The sequence below is a fragment of the Maniola jurtina genome, chromosome 26 (assembly GCF_905333055.1).
Source record: "Maniola jurtina chromosome 26, ilManJurt1.1, whole genome shotgun sequence".
In the NCBI taxonomy this organism is placed as follows: Eukaryota; Metazoa; Arthropoda; class Insecta; order Lepidoptera; family Nymphalidae; genus Maniola; species Maniola jurtina.
Window position 1 is genome coordinate 3,726,317 of NC_060054.1, and position 22,420 is coordinate 3,748,736.

The 22,420-nt window shown below is 35.3% G+C and overlaps 1 protein-coding gene and 1 long non-coding RNA gene across 4 annotated transcripts in view; one reads left to right on the forward strand and one right to left on the reverse strand.

Annotated features, from left to right (window-relative positions):
- The window catches only part of LOC123878623 (eukaryotic peptide chain release factor subunit 1), a 51,567-nt gene extending 35,411 nt beyond the window's left edge, over nucleotides 1–16,156 (forward strand). The window contains exons 6-9 of one of the 3 annotated variants that reach the window (XM_045925927.1): nucleotides 1,224–1,324; nucleotides 2,090–2,183; nucleotides 2,742–2,889; nucleotides 14,363–16,156. In XM_045925927.1, the coding sequence (XP_045781883.1) occupies nucleotides 1,224–1,324; nucleotides 2,090–2,183; nucleotides 2,742–2,889; nucleotides 14,363–14,448 (429 nt within the window). In that variant the 3' untranslated portion in view covers nucleotides 14,449–16,156. Of the gene's footprint in view, nucleotides 1–1,223; nucleotides 1,325–2,089; nucleotides 2,184–2,741; nucleotides 2,890–6,574; nucleotides 7,281–14,362 lie in introns of those variants that run through there. The other 2 variants (XM_045925928.1, XM_045925929.1) reach the window with 2 other exon arrangements.
- LOC123878738 lies at nucleotides 214–4,694 on the reverse strand. The gene is made up of 2 exons (XR_006798864.1): nucleotides 4,629–4,694; nucleotides 214–498 (listed from the first exon to the last, which is right to left on the reverse strand). It is a non-coding gene; the product is annotated as an uncharacterized LOC123878738 (long non-coding RNA).
- Nucleotides 16,157–22,420: the final 6,264 nt, after the last annotated feature.

Here is a 22,420-nt window from a genome sequence, read left to right on the forward strand (position 1 = left end):
GGTAGCCATGCCAACACTTTTGGGACCCCAATGCCTATCGTTTTTTCGAACTATGTGCCCTGCAAATTGCCACTTCCTGTATCCAATAAGGGTGTTTTATTATTTCCTAATTACTATCCAATCATTCATGCTAATTATTATAACAGAACATTTTTAGAGTTCTGTCATCGGTGTTAATCGAGTAGGTAAGTATTTGTAAAATGCTATATTTTCCATTCTCTGCTATCACTCGACTATTTTGTTGAAAAAAATCTGAAACTGACTGTTTTTGTTAAGCATATAAAGACCCTTTTTTGACTTTCTAGCTGAACCTAACCTCAAAATATTGACATTTTTATGGTTAATATCTCTGAAATGCGGAAACCGTTTGCGTTCATTTTTTCTACAAATATTCTGATGATGTCATTGAACAGATAGAATTTGATTTGATGGTGATACAAAAATCTTGAAGACAGTACATTTGTTCATACTTGAATGGGCATTGTCCTTTGCAAAAAACTCCGCACTAGATTTTACAGTAAACGCGAAAGTTTATGGGGGTAGATGGATAATACGATGTTTGTTGCTCATTTATGTTGAAAATATTAATTAGGTTTTGATAAAACTTAACAGTAACATAGATCATAAATCAAAATAACACGTAGACTACTTTTACAAAGTTACGAAACTAGTGACTATATAAAGCATTATCCGAGCAAAGGGAAGGAATACTGAATACTGACCAAAAACTTTTTTTTAATTTTATTTTTGTTTCTGGCTTTAATTTTTGTTTTCATTTCATGATTACTAACGATTAACATGGCTGGAAAACGACTCTTCTTTCTAAAATCCTTAATAAACACTTAATTAATTGATTAATCTCAATGAATTTTCACTCATTTTATTCATCATGAAATGCACTTTCTGCAGGTATAATTTTGATAGTTGTAAGTTTTATACTTTTTGAGAAAATCGAATCAAACTGCCAAGGTAGCGGGTGGCCCGGTTTATTTGCTGTCCAGTGTATATTAATTACAATTCGCTTTAAACTATTCCAGCCGCGCAAGTGTCTCACCACGTAATCACTCGTGTGTCGTCATGCAGTGCATTTTATACAGATCGGCGAAATGCACTGCATGCACAAATATGTTGTGCGTGGGTGTGCGCCAAGTCCCTGCGAGCCCCCCGTCGGTCGCGGTGTAAGATAGATCCCCCCTAATGATTCGTTTTCTCATCGTTCCCAGGACACGGGCAAGTACTGCTTCGGCGTGGACGACACCCTTCGCGCCCTCGAACTCGGTGCCGTCGAAACACTGATCTGCTGGGAGAACCTCGACATACAACGGTAAGTCTACAAATCTTTTATTTTTTAACGTGTGTATCTGTGTATCTGTCTGTGACATCGTAGCTCCTAAATTAAGGAACTGATTTTAATTTAGTTTTTTTTTTTTGTTTAAAAGGGGGCTTGATCGAGAGTGTTCTTAGCTATAATCCAAGGAAAATCGGTTCAGCCGTTTGAAAGTTATCAGCTCTTTTCTAGTTACTGTAACCTTCACTTGTCGGGGGTGTTACAAATTTTTAACATCGAACAAGTGTAAAACTTGTTCGATGATAAATATGCATCCATGCAAGACTTATCATCACTTACCACTAGGTGAGATTGCAGTCAAGGACTATCTTGTATCTGAGTAAAAAACCAGTCAAGTGCGAGTCAGACTGCGTACTGAGGATTCCGTACTCGGGTATTATTTCCGACATTTTGCACGATAAATCAAAAACTTATGCATAAAAATATGTAAAAAAAAATCTGATTTAGAATATACAGGTAAAGCCCTATCTTGCTTTGAAAATTGAAACACATAAATTATTTTATCTATGGTGTAACCACAAATTCATGGTTTTCGGATTTATTCCTTTACTTGTGCTACAAGACCTACCTGCCTGCCAAATTTCATAATTTTAGGTCAACGAGAGTCGAGAAGTACCTTATGGGTTTTCTTGACGGACACGACAGACGGACAGACGACAAAGTGATCCTGTAAGGGTTCCGTTTTACCTTTTGAGGTACGGAACCCTAAAAAAAAATTAGGAATGCATAACAAAATTTCAGATACGTGCTCAAATCCCACGCGACCAACCAGGAGACCATCCTACACCTGACGCCCGAACAAGAGAAGGACAAGTCACATTTCACCGACAAGGAAGTGAGTAACCCCATATTTTTTTTTTAATTTCTCCAAATACTCCCCTTTCACCTCCAACTAAGATTAACTATCTTTAACTGAATCAATGGTAATACACCGGCCCACCAGTTTGGCGAGAGTCATAAAATGTAAATATCATGTAGGTATCTTATTTAATTATAAATAAATCAAATAAAAAAAAATCGGCCAAGACTCGCGCACTGAGGGTTCCGTACTGGGCTATTTTTTCCGACATTTTGCATGATATATCAAAAACTATTATGCATAAAAATAAATAAAAATCCATTTAAGAATTTACAGGTAAAGCCCTTTTATGATATCCCCCTTGGTATAGTTATCTTACTTTGAAAAATTTGATCTCGCTTTGTTGTTTAAATATCGCGCTCGTACAGTCATCGACCCGAGCTAAGGAGAGCGCGTGCGAGAACACACATCCCTGATTTCATATAAACCGAAAAATGGGAAAATTCTTTACGTGAAAATCAACCTGTGAGTTACCAGCGCTATTAATCATGAATCCTGATTAAATGAATGACCCGTACACACTTTTTTCGCCAGACGGGAGTGGAGCTCGAGCTAGTGGAGTGCCAGCCGCTACTGGAGTGGCTCGCTAACAACTACAAGTCGTTTGGAGCGACTCTAGAGATCATCACCGACAAGAGTCAAGAGGGAAGCCAGTTTGTGAGGGGATTCGGAGGGATTGGCGGTGAGTTTGGGTTTCTTTTCACCATTTTTTTCAAGCCTGTAACATACGCAATGCGCGACGGCGTCGTGTCCAACGCTGCTCGTAAAAGTTTCAATAAAACTGTATAAAGTCAAAGTCATTTATTCAAATTGGCTACTATTGTGCACTTTCTGATTGCGAAACAATGATTTAGTTGTTATAATTAACGTTAACTTAAAACTAAAGCTACAAGGGTTGCAAGATGTTTACACTATCTACCCTGTCTGCGGAATGAGTTTAGTACAGCGCTCTCTGTCTGTTACGTAAAGCCAAACAGAGACAGCGCTATACTAAATTAACTACATTCCGTGGATAGGTTATAGAGATGTTTTATATTGGTAGAGGTTTGTTTGACTAAAATCTCCCAAAATTGCGAATATTATTATATTTAATCCCACTTTTTTTGTTTTCGCGCGCGCATTGTCTTCGACCCGAGCTAAGAGGCTAAAGCGAGCGAGGACACTTGCATGGTTTGCTATAAGAGAAAAACGTGTTGTAAAATTGTTGTAAGCGCGAAAATTCTCTTTTCCTGAAAAACTGCGCGGAAATATTAGCTCTATATCAGCGTTGAGCATATAATTCCTAATTAAATCAATGTTAGAAACAATTATAAGAGCGAAAATAAAAAATAAAATACTTTCGTGTGTGACGTTTTTTATACAGTTCTATATGTTTTGAATAGTACACAAATACGCGCGCATTTGCTATGTTTCAGGCTTTAGAGATAAACTGCCTCAATGTACGCTAGCCTTTATTAATTATGCTAAACGTGTGCTGGGAATATTAATTACTCTTCCGGTATTACTCTTAATTACGCTAATTTGACCCCTAATTCGAACCTAACCCCTATTTGGACTACGCTAATTTGACACCTTTTTAAACCATTCACACTTAGTGAACCCCTAAAGACGCTATTTTTGACCCCTAACTCCTGATTACTACGTAACCCCTATACGCTATAATTATTTATAGCGTAGAAAGGACCATGCAAAACATACTGTATTTGGTTTTTTTTTTTTCGATAAATTTCAACCGAGAAAGTTTTTATATAACTTTTATGAAACATAGTTCAGCCTTCAAAAAAGAATAGAAAACGGATTTTGTTGGTTTTTTTAATGTGTCTCTTGCAGTGCTGGTGACTTGTGCGTCCTTGGCTTAGTAAGAGTAGATACAGTCAAAGGCCGTAAGTCGTTTAGCATCTTAATGATCATATTCGCGTGGCACGGTTATGCACATGCGTTAGGTGCGTGTGGCGTGTTTATAGAAAAAGGTCATAAGTACGACAGGTTTTTTAAGCAATAGTTTCGCGGAATCGCTACTCGAATTCTGAGGCCGAACGTACATCTCGGCGACTGATAGATTTTGAGTGTCAAAACTTTAAAGCGTCAAAGAAAAATGAACCTTAACTGCCTTATTTTAAGGTTCGAGTTCTTCAATATATTTACAGGCAGCCCACCAAGTAGAATTTTCGGCTTTAAAATAGAGAAGTTAGAAAGTATAAGAATAGTTACAGTAACGTTAATGTTGACGAAATGTGAACTCGTGCTAAGGGCACTCTAGTACTAGTTTAAGCCCGCGATTACACCTGTAAGTTTTACTCACGTAAGTAACTTACGTGTTTAACTTACGACCACTTTACTAATGTAAACACTCATAAAAGTAAATTTTCATTAGTAAATTTGTTGTTATGTAAATTAACTACGTAAGTTACGAATGCGTACGTGAGTAAAACTTACAGGTGTAATCGCGGGCTTAAACTAGTGCTAGAGTGCCCTTAGCACGAGTTCACATTTCGTCAACATTAAAATGTCATTGATGTCAAAATTTTCATGAGCCTAACGTGCCCTAACTCACTGAGATCGTTGACCATCTTTAAATAGGCGGAGCCAACGATCTCAGTGAGTAGGGCACGTTAGGGTCATGAAAATTTTGACTTAAAAAAAATATTGTATGGAATTTTTTATAATTTTATTTCGTCATTATACTTCAGCATTGTATTTATCAGATCAAAGTAGTAGCATGGGTACATGTCGTCATTTATACTAATTACCAAACACCCTGTATTATCTTATTTTTGGAGTCGGTGCCAATGTGGTGTCACAAACGATGTGAAGAGTAGACAATTCCTGCGGGTACTAATCCTGAATTGGCTTAAAAAAGTGCAAATTGGCAAACACCCACGTGAATCTTCCAAATTATTCTCAGCACACAAAAAACCCTACAATGGTCCGATGCATACCTACAGAGATGAGTGCAGCTGAGACGAAGCGATTTTTATGTCACTACTTTAACTCAGCTTTATTACTTTGACATATGATAGATATGAGGATAATTGGCTTAACAGGGCTCTCTCCGTCACTCGCTTCATACAATCGTAGTTCCAATTTCATTTGAATATTAAGCAAGATACAGATATAAGTTTCTAGAATATGTATGCAAAATTTCATGGACTTTGGTTGCTTAATATTCAAATGAAATTGGAACTACGTTTGTATGAAGCGAGTGACGGAGAGACCCCTCTTAAAAAAGGGCAAATTGGTAAACACTACATGAATCTTCAAAATTATTCCCAGCGCACCAAAAAAAACATTGTGGTTCGATGCATTCCTACAGAGTTGGGTGGGGCTGAGACTCTGCGTCTTTTTTGTAACAACTTAATCTTAGCTTTATTGACTTTGACATACGGTTGATATTAGTTTAGTAAAAAAACAATGATAGTCTGTGGGGACTGCCGACAAAAGCGAAAACTTGAAACTATGAAATAATAATATGGCTTTATAAAGATCAGCCAATGTCAAGTTTGTAGTTATTTGTAACAAGTTATTTAAACTATACAAGTATGGACCCCGTCTGTGCCGGCGCTCGCCGACACACGCACGGCACCCCTTAGAGCGCTTTAAAGTCAGTTTTAACAAAAAAAACACTCCAAAAAGGCAGAGCACGCCCGCCAGCTAACACCAACAAAGACGAAGTCAGTTTTTTTTTTTTAGATACTTATTAAATTAATTGTAGTGTCAAAAATTAAAATTTCATAATCTCTAAATTAAAATTATTAACATCAGTTCAGTTTTCGGCACATCTATCGGCACTCCGAGCACTATTAACATTAGCATGTCGACGAGCGACCTTGAAGTTTTTACCCATCCTAAAATCGTCCAATAAGTTTTCACTACAACGAAACAGGGTGCGTCGCGTTCTGTTAGCTATTCTAAAGTTAATAAAGCTTATTTTGAGTTGTTAACAAAAAGGACGCTGTGTCCCAAGTGTAAGTTTTACTTACTTAATTAATTGACAACTTCACAAAGGTAAATGACACTTATTACATTAGTAAATTTTTCGTAAGTTAGGCCCGGTCTCTACCTAAGCGGAGCGGAGAGATGTGTACAGTCAACCATTCAGATTCATAAAAAAAATGACGTGATAGTATTTTTGCGTCGTCTATTATGAATCTGATTGGTCGACTGAACAATCCTCCTCCCTCCTCCGCTTGGGTGCAGACCGGGCCTTAATCGTACAAGCTACTTACGTGAGTAAAACTTACAGGTGTAATTTGTGGTCTTATAATGGTAACCACTCACGATAGTTTAAACGCTAAAATATACTGTTTTCCTTTTTTTTCCTGCTGCTTCGGCCGGCGTTGGATTATCTAACCGACTTGTAAATATAGGTATATTGCGTTACAAGGTGGATTTCCAATCGCTACAGCTTGACGAGCCGTTGGACGACGTCGACCTCGACGACTATTGAGAGAGTTGATGATTAACCCCCTCCTGCTACTCGGTCGAGTCAAGTTTGCACCTCGCGTCGATTACCTACGTCACACTGACGGTACGGTACGCGACAAGACGGCCGCGGGGAGGTGAGCGGGGAAGTGGGAGAGGCGTCGCATTCCAGCGAGGTGCAAACTTAGCGCGACCGATTTATACGTAACCGACCCCGTGATGGTGACATTGTGACAATCGCTATCGTTGTTATTGACCGATTTTTTACACCACTACCATTTGACGACAATTAGGGAACTTCTAACAGAACGTCGAGGCTTTGACGTGACTAGCAGGCGTCAAATGTTAGTACATTTGATGCAGGTAGCCTTACAGAAGCCCTATTTTTCTTTGATTTTACGTCACCATAGCCTAATATTTGACATATCGTTGATTCAGGAGCAAACCGAGAGTTCCCTCACTCTACACATAAAAAATAGTGTAATGTCTCCAGGGTTCATGTATGTATGTGAATTTCTTTGTTCCACCTTAACTTCTAAATCCCTGAAGAGATGTGAAGTTTAATTATTATAATTTAAAAGTGGTATACATAAGTTTGTTTTAAAAGTGGGACAGTAAATAAATGATTATTTAATACATTTTTTAAATAAATAATTTAGCTGTGAAAATGTCTTGACTGGTTACGTAGTAAAAAAAAAAATATCTTTGTACAATTCTAGTTATGTAGCACGAGTTAGTTAGTATCGTGCAAAGAATACAAGCACAAAGTTAAACACCACTTAAACCCGACTACTACCGGCGAACTGCCGATAAATTGCGCTATAGATATAGTAAAATTGTTTTTCTGTCGCTTGGTGTGTTTTAAAATTGTACCTACTATGTTTATATTAATGAACTCAGAATTTTGTCCTCCCACTCCGATACAAAAGCAAAAAAATATTTGGAACCCCCCCCCCCCCCCTCCCCCAACTTTTTTGGAAATTAACATGCGTCAGGTCGATTTTTTTGTATAAAATGTAGCCTATGTAAGACCCTCCATTTAGTAACTCCTAAGAAACATTTTACTTTTGCCATAGGCATCATAAATATAAAAAAAAATCAATAAATATCAATAAATCATCCCATTTTGAGGTTCTGAAAAACGTTGCAACCCAGAATCTATCGACAAAACGAAAATGATAACGATTGTCACATTGTCCGTATCAAAGTTCGGTGCTAGGGTATTACGATTGTCATAGACCATATAAAAATAAAAGACCCAACAATAGGTTTAAGACATTAAGACATATTGCTTGCATGATTAATTCTCGACGAAACATCCTTTTCTATCTTTTAAACCTTTCTCAGTCTTTCTCAGTCTTTTTTTAAGTATACATCTATTTGCTTCTCTTTACCACGTTCAAAATCATTTAAATACTCGACACCTTCCACTTAGATTCTAACTTCATTAGCTCCTAAACGGGCTATGAAATTGCACCTTTCTCTAAAAGTATAGCCCGACATTCCTGATACATGAGCCCTGCGTCGCGAGCGAGGCAAATGTTAAATAATAACAAGTGTAAATTAAAAATTTTCAACACCCCCGATCAGTGAAGGTTACAGTAACTAGAAAAGAGCTGATAACTTTCAAACGGCTGAACCGATTTTCTTGGACTATTCCGCGCCTACGATCCAAAGTATCTGAGTTTTCCAAAACATCATTTTCAAATAAATAATTATGTATATCTAGGCAACGTCCATCTTGACAGCTTGACATTTGTCAATTGACACTTGAATATTATGAACCTAAGGGTTATCTAACCTTCTTTTCTACAAGAAAACTAGAAAAGAGCTGATAATTTTTAAACAGCTGAACCATTTTTTTTGGATTATAGCTAAGAACACTCTCGATCAAGCCACCTTTCAAACAAAAAAAACTAAATTAAAATCGGTTCATTCGTTTAGGCGCTACGATGCCACAGACAGATACACAGACACACAGATACACACGTCAAACTTATAACACCCCTTTTTTTGGGTCGGGGGTTAAAAATATGTAGAATCAGCAGTTTGGGATGTAAGCAATGTTGTCGGCTATACTTATTGCATTTAGAAATTGTAAAGAACTAGCCCGTTTATGAGCGTCTCAATATTTTATAGGGTTAGAGGGGAACTTTCCATTATACCATTATATTAAAAATATCTGTATTTTCAAAGTGTAGAAGAAACTATCTGCAAAATGTTGGAAGGCTATTAAATAAGGCTGGAAACATACAAGCAATACCACCCTGTTGACAGCACAAGTTATAGTTTAGTCGTAATATGAAATGGTAGTATTTTTGTTTCAAATACTAATCACGAATCTGCAATCATATGAAATAGATTAATTTTTTAATTTATAGACTAGCGCTTGGCTGCAATCAGACTTGCTTGCAAGTAAAAAAATGTTAAAATCAATCAGTATTGGCCAAAAATTGCAAATTGCAACAACAACCCCTCTAACCCCTACTAATTCATGCTGACCCCTAAATATGTTGATCGCACATTACGGGTGGGTCGCACGGAAATAAATGCAAAGAAATGAGGCATGCATTTGGACTGCAGCCTACTGGAAAATTGACTTGCCTAAGCCTATAAGCTCACAGATGTACACTAATTACGAAATTAGACGTTTACACGTGCAATCTATATCTATACTTACTGATAAAAAAAATTGAAGTGACTGTCTGTTTGAACGGGCTAATCTTCGGAATGGCTGAGCTTATTTTGACGGTACTTTCACAGACTAGTAGAGGATTAACCAAGGAGTAACATAGGCTACTTTTTTAACCGACTTCAAAAATGGAAGAGTTGTGTTTTTCTACCTATGCACTGATATCTCCGAGATTTCTGAACCGATTTGCGTATTTTTTTTTATCGATAGAGGAACTTTGCGACATTGTTCCATAAAAAATTTGGATTCCAACTCCTCAATCCTGATGCTGCAGGGGATCTGACCAATCCACGCGGGCGAAGCTACGGGCATCATCTATGTAGTTGATAATGTAATTAATGTCGTGAAACTAATTTCATGCCACTAACTTCGTAATGCTAATTCCGTTTATAGTGATTCTCATTTTCTGCACACAAAGATGAGTTTCGAGCGTCTTATTCCTTATGTGGGATGAACATATCTTGAAGTTGTTCATTTTTGTTCACTCTTCAGTCCAAGAACACCATTTATACCGATAATGCCTTTAGCAAGTTATTGTAACCTCTTATGAACGAGTAAAAAGATGATTTGGGTATTTGTACGTCTTACTATGAGGTCTATGCTTAGTTAATTAAAAAAAAAACGGTCAAGTGCGAGTCGGACTCGCGCACCGAGGATTCCGTACTCGGGTATTTTTTTGACATTTTGCACGATAAATCAAAAATGCATTACGCATAAAAATAAATAAAAATCTGTTTTAGAATGTACAGATAGAGCTCTTTCGTATGATACCCCATTTGGAATAGTTATTTTACTTTAAAAATTGAAAAACATTTTTAATTTTTTTTTAATTATGTTACTATGAAACTCACCTACCTGATCATTCTAGGTCAACAGGAAGTACCATATAGGTTTTCTTGACAGACACGACGGACGGACGGACGGACGGACGACAGACAGACAGACAGACAGACAACAAAGTGATCCTATAAGGATTCCGTTTTTCCTTTTGAGGTACGGAAACCTACAAAACGGTCAAGTGCGAGTTGGACTCGCACACGAAAGGTTCTGTACCTGTACAAGAAATAACACTTTATTTTTTGATTTACATGGCTGCCATTTTGATATTTTTATTAATTGCTGTTATAGCGGCAATGGAAATACACACTGTGAAAATTTCGACTACCTACCTATTAAAACTCATGAGGTACAGCCGCTGACAGACAGACAGACAGCGGAGGCTTAGTAATAGGGTCTCGTTTGCAGCATTCGGTTACGTAACTAGTGATTTTAAGCTTATTTCGTTGTTTATCGGACCTACAGAATCCCAAACTGTTTAAAACTGTTTAAAAAAGAAATGCTTCCCAAAGTTCGTTATTGTCGTCGTGTACAAACGTGACAAAAAATACATTTAACAACTCTTTCATCGGTTCACGTTGCTTGTTATAAGTATGACTCCACCTTTATCTTACTCCAATTTATTTTCAAGAATAAGACCTCATAGAAGACTCCCTGTGTCTCTTTTTAACATACGTCTGCTAGCTTATACGTGTGAAATGGTGATAGTTCCGCAGTATACATGATTATATCTTATGAATATATAATCTGCCTGGAAATATTGATAAATGTATGATTATTGCACGCATAACACGTGCAATAGATAACAAAGCGGTGCCCTACCGGCTTCTAGAAGCAATAACCCATATGCCTTAAGAAACATGATAAAAAAGTAAAATCATAGGTAAACTTCTACTGAATACGTCATGCAGGCGTTTTAACGTAAACATATTTCTTTTAACTAAATAAGTATTTCACTTAATAAGTACATTACAAGAAATAATTTGAATAGTGTTATATTTGTGTTTCATTGATTATAATATCTAACAAAATGCATCAAAATGTAACATGTATTACAAAGTGATATCTTGTTATATAACATTAGTCTTATTGTGTGTTATGTGTAAATGTATGGTAACGTTCACTAAAAGGCTTAATATACATTATTTTGTTATAGATTTCAAAGTGACAGTCTACGATTTCAAAGTCACAGTGACTAGAAGAATTTTCAAGTATTAAAAAAAATGCTAATTTAAAAATTAAAATTTATTGGAATTTAATCTTTTATCAATTAAATTTAAAATAAAATTTATAATTATCAAAAATTATGTATAATATTTGATAATTAAATTGTTGGTGGGCAGAAATATTCAAGCTAAATAGTAAATTAAGATTTTTAAAAACTCCCACTATAATTGGGAATCACCATTTACATATCATTTAGTTCAAATATACACAGATACACAATTTCTTATTATCGATTATAATTATATTGAAATTATTCTCATATTTTAATGTATTATGAAATTCAACTTTAATTTAACTTACTAACGAATTTATTTATATGCATCAAAGATTTTTAAAGAAAAGAATCAAAAGTAAAGTAAAAAATCAAAAGGTAATAAATACTCTTAAAACTAGTTGATTTTAATTTTTACCATAAATCATGGTGTTATAACGCCTAAGACACTGCAGAACGCAAGTTTTAGTGTAAGAAAGGTATATGAACTTACCTACCAACAAACACTACATAGAACGTTAAAAAACGTAACTTAGGTTCATGGTTTCCTAACGTCAGTATTTTCAGGCAGATTTTAATGAAAAAACGGGTCTATAACCGCATTAAAAAAAGAGAAGCATACATGTCAGTGAGAAGTGTTGCCAGGAGAGAAAACAAAATTATTTATTTATTTATGGAATTATAATTATTTATTTTACACTTGTGATATAACGTTCCTTAGTGTGATGCCCTTATGTTCAGTATTTAGAAATTATCGAAATAAATAATTTGAGTGCTAACATTATATTTTTTGATAAAATTAACAACGTTTTTGTTAATTTTATCGACAAAATTTTCTAATTAACAATCTATTTATTCTTATTTAATTCATTATACATGTTGTGTTTTAAAAGAAATTGATTTGATTAATATGACTTTTTATTTACCTTTATAATTATCATTTGCTGTACAATATTGATTATAGTTGTTAGGAATCTATCGTTTGAATTTTGAGTGCAATTATAATAATTAATGAATTTTAAATAAAAATAAAAAATAATAATCTTAGATGATATTTTAAAGTTTTTTCCAAATGTTAGTTGTATAAGTTAAAAACGAAATACCTAGGATGAAAAAAAAATAATTTTAAGGGAATCTTATTTGGACTGTAATGGATTGAAAATGTATGCTTTTCTGATATATAAAAAACGTTTGCAATGGTCTCCATGAGTTGCCTTATTTTCCCTTCACTTATCAATATTACATTACTAAAATAATGCAATTTATATCCGCAAGGAAAAAATAATCATAATTCGGTTGTCTTTTACAAATTCAAGCAAGATTACAAATCTATGCTTATAATATCGTTAGTTAAATTCATCTGAAGAAAGAAAGAAAGATGAAACATTTATTTTTTGAAAATTGTGCCACTCATCAACATTTATCCCTAATAGTTTAGTTATTCCGGCACCTCTAACACTTGAGCATTAAAGCCAAAAGTCCTCAAGCAAGAAAAAGGCGGAATATAACAAAAAACGACGCTGTAACAGTTAGCAATAACATCTCAAATTTACGTTATGCTGGTGTTGCAAATGTTCATGTGCGGCGGTAACCACTTAACACCAGGTGACCCGCCTGTTCGTTTGCTCGCTATTTTTATAATACAAAAAAAACACGGCGAAAATAATAATAAATCTGTCGATAAGTTATATAACATTCCGAACCAGTGGTAAATTGTTTTGACGATTCAAAAGTACTTGTAAAAGTTTACTTGAATATACTATATTTTTTTTAATCTATTCTATAGCAAGTAGCAACATCTATCGGCGTCAAAATTGTATGGTCGTTTTTGTCAGTTAATAATGCCATATATTATAAGTAGATCGATTACGGGCGGATTTGTCATTCGTCAAGTATTTTTTATATGAGGAATAAATTTTGACATTTTTGTATAGGAAATCTGTCAAAACGTCAAATTTATTCCTTAGATAAAAGTTCTTTGACAATTGAAAAATCGGCCCTAAGAATAATTTCGCCTGTAAGCCGATACCTTAAACAATATCCTTCAACCGAATTATCATCATTGTTTCTTGAACCTAATATAACATAACTATATCTATACCTTAATATCTGTCCTATAAAATATCTTAGATTTTCTCTCAAGCGTACCATGGATATAAGGTAAATAACACTGTTTTCTGCTTTTGCATGGTCCTTTATTTATTTTGGTTTTTTTTTTTTCAATTTCTATTTCTTAGCTTACGCATGTATAGTTGGCAAGCATTTGGTTTTTTTTAATGAGTAATCCCCCCCCCTCTCTCCCCCTCCCCATTGTGCAAGAAAAACTAATTTATCGTCATCGTAATCGGCAGCAAATACTGCCCTTTGATTGGTTGATTCGCTGTTTACATTTTTTCACAGCCAATCAATGGGCAGAACTTGCTACTGATTACGATAACGATGAATAAGTTTTTCTTACACAGACGGGAGGCTGATCTGCATTGAATTTTTTTGAAGTGTATTTTTTTGTTTACTTTCTTAAAATCGTAAATATAAACGATATTTTAGCCATCTTTTTCTTCGTATTACTGTCAGAGCGGTCGTTAGTCATCATTCTACGCCATAGTTTGGTCTTTCTATCACAACTTTATTTTGGTTTTTTTTACTTGTGTTTTATTTGTGTTGTAGATTAGAGGTTTTCTTTATTCACTAAATATATCATAGTCTTAATATAAGATCATACTTTCAGAAAAATACTGACACTTGTACACTGCGTGACCTAAACTCACGCCCACTATAAGTTTTATAACATTTCCTAAATTTCTAACTTAATTTTTATAACATTAAAAAAATAGTATAACTTAAATTTATTTCCATAAAAGATGTTATATAACAATTTTCCATATTAAACCACTATAATGGCGTTTGATTTAACAGCAAATACAATGTTGTACATCTTTTTATTTTAATGAAAACTTAAAAATTAACTATAATTTATTTTCTCAGGTCTCCTCCGCTACAAAGTGGACTTCCAATCGATGCAGCTAGATGATGAAGAGATCGACAATCTGTACGATATCGATGACTACTAAACAAACGGCGAGCCAATCGAGCCGTCATCGTCAGCTACTGGACCGGACTAGAAGTTTGGCGCCACCTTCCATTTTTATAGCCTACCCGCAAAAAAAATTGCAAAGTATGTAAATAAATAAAAAATGCACAGAGTTTCTGGGTAGAGATGCGCCAAATGACTGAGAGGTGCTCTTTAGGTGAACTTTAGCCTCACCCCCACTGCTTCAACAGTATATGTTTAATGATAATTTGCTCAGAAGCTCTGCATTGCAAAGCAAAGTTGACTCCGCTAAGTCCGGGCAGCGTTAACTTTGTCCATAGCAAACATAACGTTTTCGAAACATTTTTCCGTATTTTATATCATAGTAAACATTTCTCTGTTATATTACAAATTATATTTTTTTAACCCCTTGAAGTGAGTATTTGAATGATAAAAAGTATATTTTGAAACTCGAAATTTTGTACATATAATAAGCTTAGGATTGAGACTACCTTTATGAAGCAAAGTTTGAAATTTTTGGGGCCACCTAAGTACTATTTCTAATGAATTGCATTTTTAATTGCATATCTATCACAAGTACTTGCAATACTGTACTAATTTTGATGTAATTGTATGCAATGGTCATGTGTATGTACGTTTGTGTAAACGGATGTTTGAAAAAAATGTATGATAATGTTAAATGACAAGTCAAAATTTAAATAAATCACAAATGTTAATAATGTCTATTGGTTCTCCCATACAGTAGTTTTATATCATATTTATGAACAACATATAACATTTTGTTGCGATTCGGTAAATGTATAACATTTACCCGCTTCTAAGACTATTAAACTTGGGTATCAATAACAACCCTTGTTATATAACAACTTTTAGAGATGTTTTGTTTTAAAATGTTATATAACACTTTTATGTGAGAGCCTGTATAGTCTTATTTTAGTTGTAATTATGAATCCATTTTCCAAAAATTCTGTACTCACAAAAATCGCTAATCCGACCAGCTTGTACTGCAAAATGTTATGCTAAGTGGCACTGTACACATTCGCCGAGTGGTTTGGCCCAATGTGTATGAGCCACTTAACTATTTTGTATTCATGACCCGGGTCATGTTTCAATAGTAATAAAAAAACCTGTAAAAATTGTGAAATAAAAATGTGTGCCTTTTAATGCCTTAATTAAAATACTGATTTGAGATAAAAAGAACAACCAATAAAATATTAATTTGTGCATAACAAATTAAAATGGTCGTTTAGGTCATTGGAATATTACGTATCACTCTATCAATATAATTAGTTAATTTTATCCGAACCCTCGTATAGTAGTCCAAGAGATGGTTAATTTTATTGGAAGATGTACTTGATAAAAGTTACAATATAATTATTTATCATTATAGTGGTATCTGGCTTGCCCGGCTTCGCTCAAGTGGGCTCGTCTATACTATAGACGGAATTTGAATGTGAAAGGCATTCCGAACCAGTGGTAGATGCTTTCGACTATTCAAAAGAACTTGTAAAAGTCTAATTGAATAAAAATATTTTGAATTTGTAAAACCTTTTAGAGAAGATTTAGATATAACTTGAGTACCTCTAAACTTGATTGTGATGGAAATTTCTTATTTACAGTAGTTAAAACTGGCAAAATACGAGTCTTATGATTTCAGCATCGACGGCCAAGGTTAATTTTTTTTATCACTCCATCCGCGATAGGTACTTTTTTAAATATTGTTTTATTTAAAAAAATGTATAAATGCATTACATTTTGTATATTGCATTTATACATTTTTATACTTTACCAAAGGATGACCCGACTGACTTGACTCAACAAACAATTCATTCCTAACTGCTAGGTCTACAAACTACTTGAAATTTTTCAAGTTGATTTTCAGAAATTCAATCGGAGCGAAGCTGAGGCGTAAATATAGGTATGGGGTCAAGCCTCGAATATGTGCCAAAAAAACTTAAATGTGATATAAATAAATAATAACAATTATTATCAAGTACATGCTTAAAATTTCTATCAGCTCTGTGACTAGAAGTGCCTTAAAAGCTGAAAATAGCTTTGATTGTGAGGGAAAGGTCTTAACATGTTATTTATAACATGCTCATTATTATTAAATTAATTAATAGCTTTTTCGTTAAAATTATAAGTAAGTTGCGAAAGTTTCATTTTACTGAGAACTAGTGGACTATTCGTTCAAAGTGCTTATACAAAATGTGAGATAAAATAATATGTAACATCCCGGCAAGCTGAGGTTAGAAGTTAGAACCAATATATTCTACCAAAATATTCTAAAGTAACAGTGTATTTTTAACCCCCGACCCAAAAAGAGGGGTGTTATAAGTTTGACGTGTGTATCTGTCTATCTGTCTGTGGCATCGTAGCTTCTAAACTAATGAACCGATTTAATTTAGTTTTTTTTGTTTAAAAGAGAGTGAGAGAGTGTCCTTAGCTATAATTCAAGAAAATCGGTTCAGCCGTTTGAAAGTTATCAGCTCTTTTCTAGTTACTGTAACCTACACTTGTGCCTAATTATATTATGTATAAATATTTAATAACTAAACAAAGTCAACGGGTCATAGGTGCTGTAAATTAAAAGAATCTGCATCTTTTTCTTTTTATTGTTGTTAGAAAGGGCGGAAAATGAATTTTAAATTTTAGTGCACTCTACAAATTAAACCAAAGGGTCACTACTAGCACCTAAAGTCACGAGGTTTGATAGTACTAAATTAAATTAGGTTGTCTGTCCTTTTCTTATTATTACATTGGTAACAAAAAGATGCAATTACTCTTTAATTAAGTGCCGACCGAATCAGTATCAATATCTCATTTTAAATATCAATTTTGGGCTGTATAAACACTATGAACAAATCGTCCACCAGTGCTCTAACTAAAATCCTGTGGATAATTAAACATTTAATAGTTGTAATGTACAAGAGCGCGGGATATAAAGAAAACAATAAATCTGACATCTTATCGATATCGGTATTTATAGTACGCTATAAGATCACTTTTATGTATTGAACATTTGTAAATTGTATAAATATGCCAGTTATATATTATTTTACGATTATGCCTGGTTTTAAAGGGTTGGACACACGCAACGTGCGACTGTAACATGTGAAATACGACATATTAACATCCCGCTTACACTAAAACCAAAAAATGTAAGATTTCAAGCTCCAAATTTACCATCCATATCCTCATCGTACTCTAAATAAGTTAGTGATTTCTATGTCTGTTCTTGTTCCAACACTATTTATTTTTCAAAAAAAACTAGCAACACAAGAACAATTTGCTTTGTTTAATTTAAAATTTAGCTTTAGGTTTAGATGTTGCGTTTTTCCAACCCTTAGGGCCGGCGCACATATGGCGGAGCGCAGCGCAGAACATTTTTCACGGTCAAAGTTTTATCGACATGGTCCTCATTGAAATAATATCTAAAATCCATTGTGCATCCGTGCGGGATACTCGCGCAGTCCCGCGCGTGCTCGCGCATTCTCTGGTAGAAATTCGCGAAAATGTGTCACGCGATTAGAAAACTTCGCGGGCATGCTCTGCGCTGCGCTCCGCCATATGTGCGCCAGCCCTAAGGCGATTACATACTTATAAAAATCACGGGAGCCATGTATTTGTATGAAATCAAATGTTAGTATATTGTGTAACTAGGAAAACACTACCTACCCTCTTTGCGGTATTGTAAGTATGTTTTCGTCCTTATAATGCAACTTATACACTGGGACCATGTCTTGTATTCTAAGTCCAAATTATGTATATGTAACACGTCCATAATTATATATAAGGCGCATTGTTATATATCAATGTTATATAAACACTAACTGATGCCCGCGATATTATCCGATCAAATAACGATCGTCGATCGTCGACTGCATCGTTAATTGATTGCAGCCAAGCAAATAAATAAAAAAGAAGTTGTAGTTATGTTATACAGCACCGTTATTTAAATGTGGACAAAGTTATATAACAATGCAGACCTGTTATATAACAAAAGATTTATGACATTTTACTTTGGACTCATAGTTACACTTAAAACCCTAATTTATTGAATAAATGTTAAAATCTTAGAAAAATATTTGACAAGGTTCCATGTAATATATTGTATTGTATTTTTAACGCTGAGTCGTATGCAATTATTGTATTTTTCATCGTTATTTGTTTATAGTATGTATCTAGTAAATGGGCCGAGTTTTAAAACATTTTTTTTTTTAATTATCTGTATTATATTGTCGGTTGAAGGCTGATTTTTGTGTTTTATTTATCTATACCTCCCTACTCCAAGGCGAATTACATTAGGGCGGCTGCAGGGGGTGCGAAAGGAAATAGCAGTTCCTTATCCTACTTTTATTACTAAAGATTGACATATTACAAACTAATTATTATTACATAAAATAATCCTAATTGCTTCGCCGATTTGTGGCGGAGGCTTCTAAAGCTATTTGTGATGTGAGTCCGTGCCCAGTCCTCGCGCGGTGATCGCGAATTTCGCCGCGTCAGGCGTCAGGTTCCGCGGCGACTGGGAACGGTTAGCAGGCACGGCTAGCGTTGCGGCCTGACTATGCCTGCGTAACAGGCGCACTAATATTTTGTCTGTCTATCAGTAAATTATTTATCGGACGCGGCCGCTGCTATTACTTTTAGGTATCTAGATAATAATATGTATGTAGGTAGGTACTAAAAACTGTGCAAAGTATCGGACGTAACCTGTGAGAGCTCGGACGTTCGATAGTATTCTGCTGGTTTGCAGCTGGGTTTAGTTCACTCTTCGGCCCAAAGGCAGACAAGAAAGGATCCTATAAGGGTGAAGTACGAAACCCTAACGATTTTTTTTTTTTAATTATCTGTATTATATTGTCGGTTGAAGGCTGATTTTTTGTGTTTTATTTATCTATAATCCCCTACTCCTAGGTGCACTAATGTCTTGTCTGTCTATCAGTAAAGGCTGAAACAATTATTTATCGGACGCGCTGCCGATACTTTTAGGTATCTGGATAAAAATGTGTACTAAGAACTGTGCAAAGTATCGGACGAAACCTTTGAGAGCTCGGACGTTCGATAGAATGCTGGGTTTAGTTTAGTCTTCAGCCCAAGAACAGACAGGATCCTATAAGGGTTCTTTTGGAAGTACGGAACCCTAAAATGAAATATTTCTTGCACGACTCGCACTTGACCGATTTTCTTATCGCATCATAGGCTTGCGCTTGACAATTTCGTAGGATAGCGATGTAGTCCTCACAAAAAAGACGGTGATGAAATGTAAAATATTCCACGGCTGCAGTTATCACAATCACACTATAATATTAGAAAGGCGAAAGTTTGTATGTGTGTGTGTGTGTGTGTGTGTGTTTGTTACTCCTTCACGCAAAAACTACTGGACGGATTTGGCTAAAATTCGGAATGGAGATGATAATATCCTAGATTAGCACATAGGTTACTTTTTATCCCGGAAACCCAAAGAGTTCCCACGGGATTTCGAAAAACCTAAATCCACGCGGAAGAAGTCGCGGGCGTCAGCTAGTGTATTATAGTGGAAATTAATGATTCAAGTGCAGCGCCATCTAGCGGGAATTAATGACAAGTGCAGCGCCATCTAGTGGAAGCTAATGACTCAAGTGCAGCGCCATCTAGTAGAAACTAATGACTCAAATGCAGCACCATTTAACGGAAATTAATGAATCAAGTGCAGCGCCATTTACTGGAAATTAACGACTCAAGTGCAGCGCCATCTAGCGGAAATTAATGACTCAAGTGCAGCGCCATCTAGCGGAAACTAATGACTTAAGGGCAACGCCATCTACATGGTATATATACAACGGTTAATGAGTAAAGTGTAAACCGAAAAAAGAGTAATGTCGCTAATTCTTTTGAAATGGTTGACTGTTGGAGATTAAAAAAGTAGGTATACATATAAAAGTACTTGATTTATAGTCACATATCGACGGAAATAAGAAAAATAATATTTTATGAATCATGACTAATCCATATCCATACTAATATTATAAATGCGAAAGTGTGACTGTCTGTCTGTCTGTCTGCTACTTTTTCACGACCCAACAATTTAACCGATTCTGACGAAATTTAGTACAGGGTTAGCTTATATCCTGGGGACGGACATAGGTTAGAGTTCCCACGGGATTCCCAGAAACCCATCCACTTAACCGATTTGGTACCGAGGTAGCTTGCGTCCCTGTAATTGACATAGGCAACTTTTTATTCCGAAAAATCAAACAGTTCCCACGGGATCTTTAAAAACCTAAATCTACGCGGACGAAGTCGCGGGCATCCTCTGGTTCCTACTATAGCTTAAATCGTTTTAGAACAGCAAACAAGTGTAAATTAAAAATTTATAACACCCCCGACAAGTGAAGGTTACAGTAACTAGAAAAAAAGCTGATAACTTTCAAACGGCTGAACCGATTTTCTTGGATGATAGCTAAGAACACTCTCGATCAAGCCACCTTTCAAACAAAAAAAAACTAAATTAAAATCGGTTCATTCGTTTAGGCGCTACGATGCCACAGACAGATACACACGTCAAACTTATAACACCCCTCTTTTTGGGTCGGGGTTAAAAAGAAAATTGAAGTAATGTCTATGTAATACCTGCATATTTTCGTTAACTGATAGCTGCATTTACCTTACTTAGAAAACAGACAATACAAAATCGATTACAAAAAGGCTCGGCCCTGAATCGAAAAAAAAAATCCTAAAGCCACTTTCAAATCTAAACGTTGCGTCATGCATTTTTTCTATGACCTTTTGGGTTTTTTGCCAGATCACGATTCTCGAATACGGAAAAATTTTGACACCTCATTGTTATTTTGGCTTTGGCTTGGCTTATCTGAGAAGTACCTACCTATAGTATTTACCTAATGATACTTTGAGTAGATAATTTTGCTTCCTCGTAAGTAAGGTAACTATCCGATATTTGGTTTTTATTAGGGTTCCGTATCTCAAAAGGAAAAACGGAACCCTTAATGGATCACTTTGGTATCTGTCTGTCTGTCCGTCTGTCCGTCTGTTGTCTCTGTTAAGAAACCCATAGGGTACTTCCCGTTGACCTAGAATCATGTTTGGTATCTAGGTAGGTAGGTCTTATAGCACAAGTACAGGAATAAATCTGAAAACCGCGAATTTGTGGTTGCATCATTAAAAAAAAATTAAAATGTGTTTCAATTTTCAAAATACGATAACTATACTCTCTGATTTTCCGGGATAAAAAGTAGCCTAGAGCCCATGTCCGTTCCCGGGATGTAAGCCAACTCTGTTCCAAATGTCATGGTAATCGATTAAACTGTTGGGCCGTGAAAAGCTAGCAGACAGACAAATAGACACACATCGCAATTATAATATTAGTATGGATTGTAATATGTATGGAAGTATGGACAGTACCAAAAGTTTAATTTGCTATAAACCGCTGAAACAGACATAACTGTATAGTGCAACATGCGATATGCACCACCCCCATTATTAAACATGCAAGAAAAGCCAGCCACCAAGCAATCAATACGCACCACCAGCATTCAGCACCACACAAATCCCCCAAACCACACTTGACTTGATCGTCGTGCTTAGGTCATCAAATTCAAATCTATACATATAATAAAATTGTAGAAAAGTGGTGTCTGTACAATGGAAATATATAAAAAAAAAGTAGCAGGGGTTGTTATTATATCGATGCCGAACCCGAAATTGTAATTAATTTTTTTTCGTCTGTTTGTCTGTGTGTTTGTGCACGCTGATATCAAAAACGGCTTATTCGATTTAGATACGGTTTTCACTTATATATTGTAGTAAGCTTCACTTAACATTTAGTGTTTATTTCATGTCAATCGGTTCATAAATAAAAAAGTTATGTCAATTTAAAGAATCACGGAGAACATTTTTAACGTACAGAGTACGTACTACACGCCTCGCGCCTGAGCGTCCGTGGATATAAAAGAGCGCTGAGAGCCGCGCCGCTGCCATAAGGAATACTG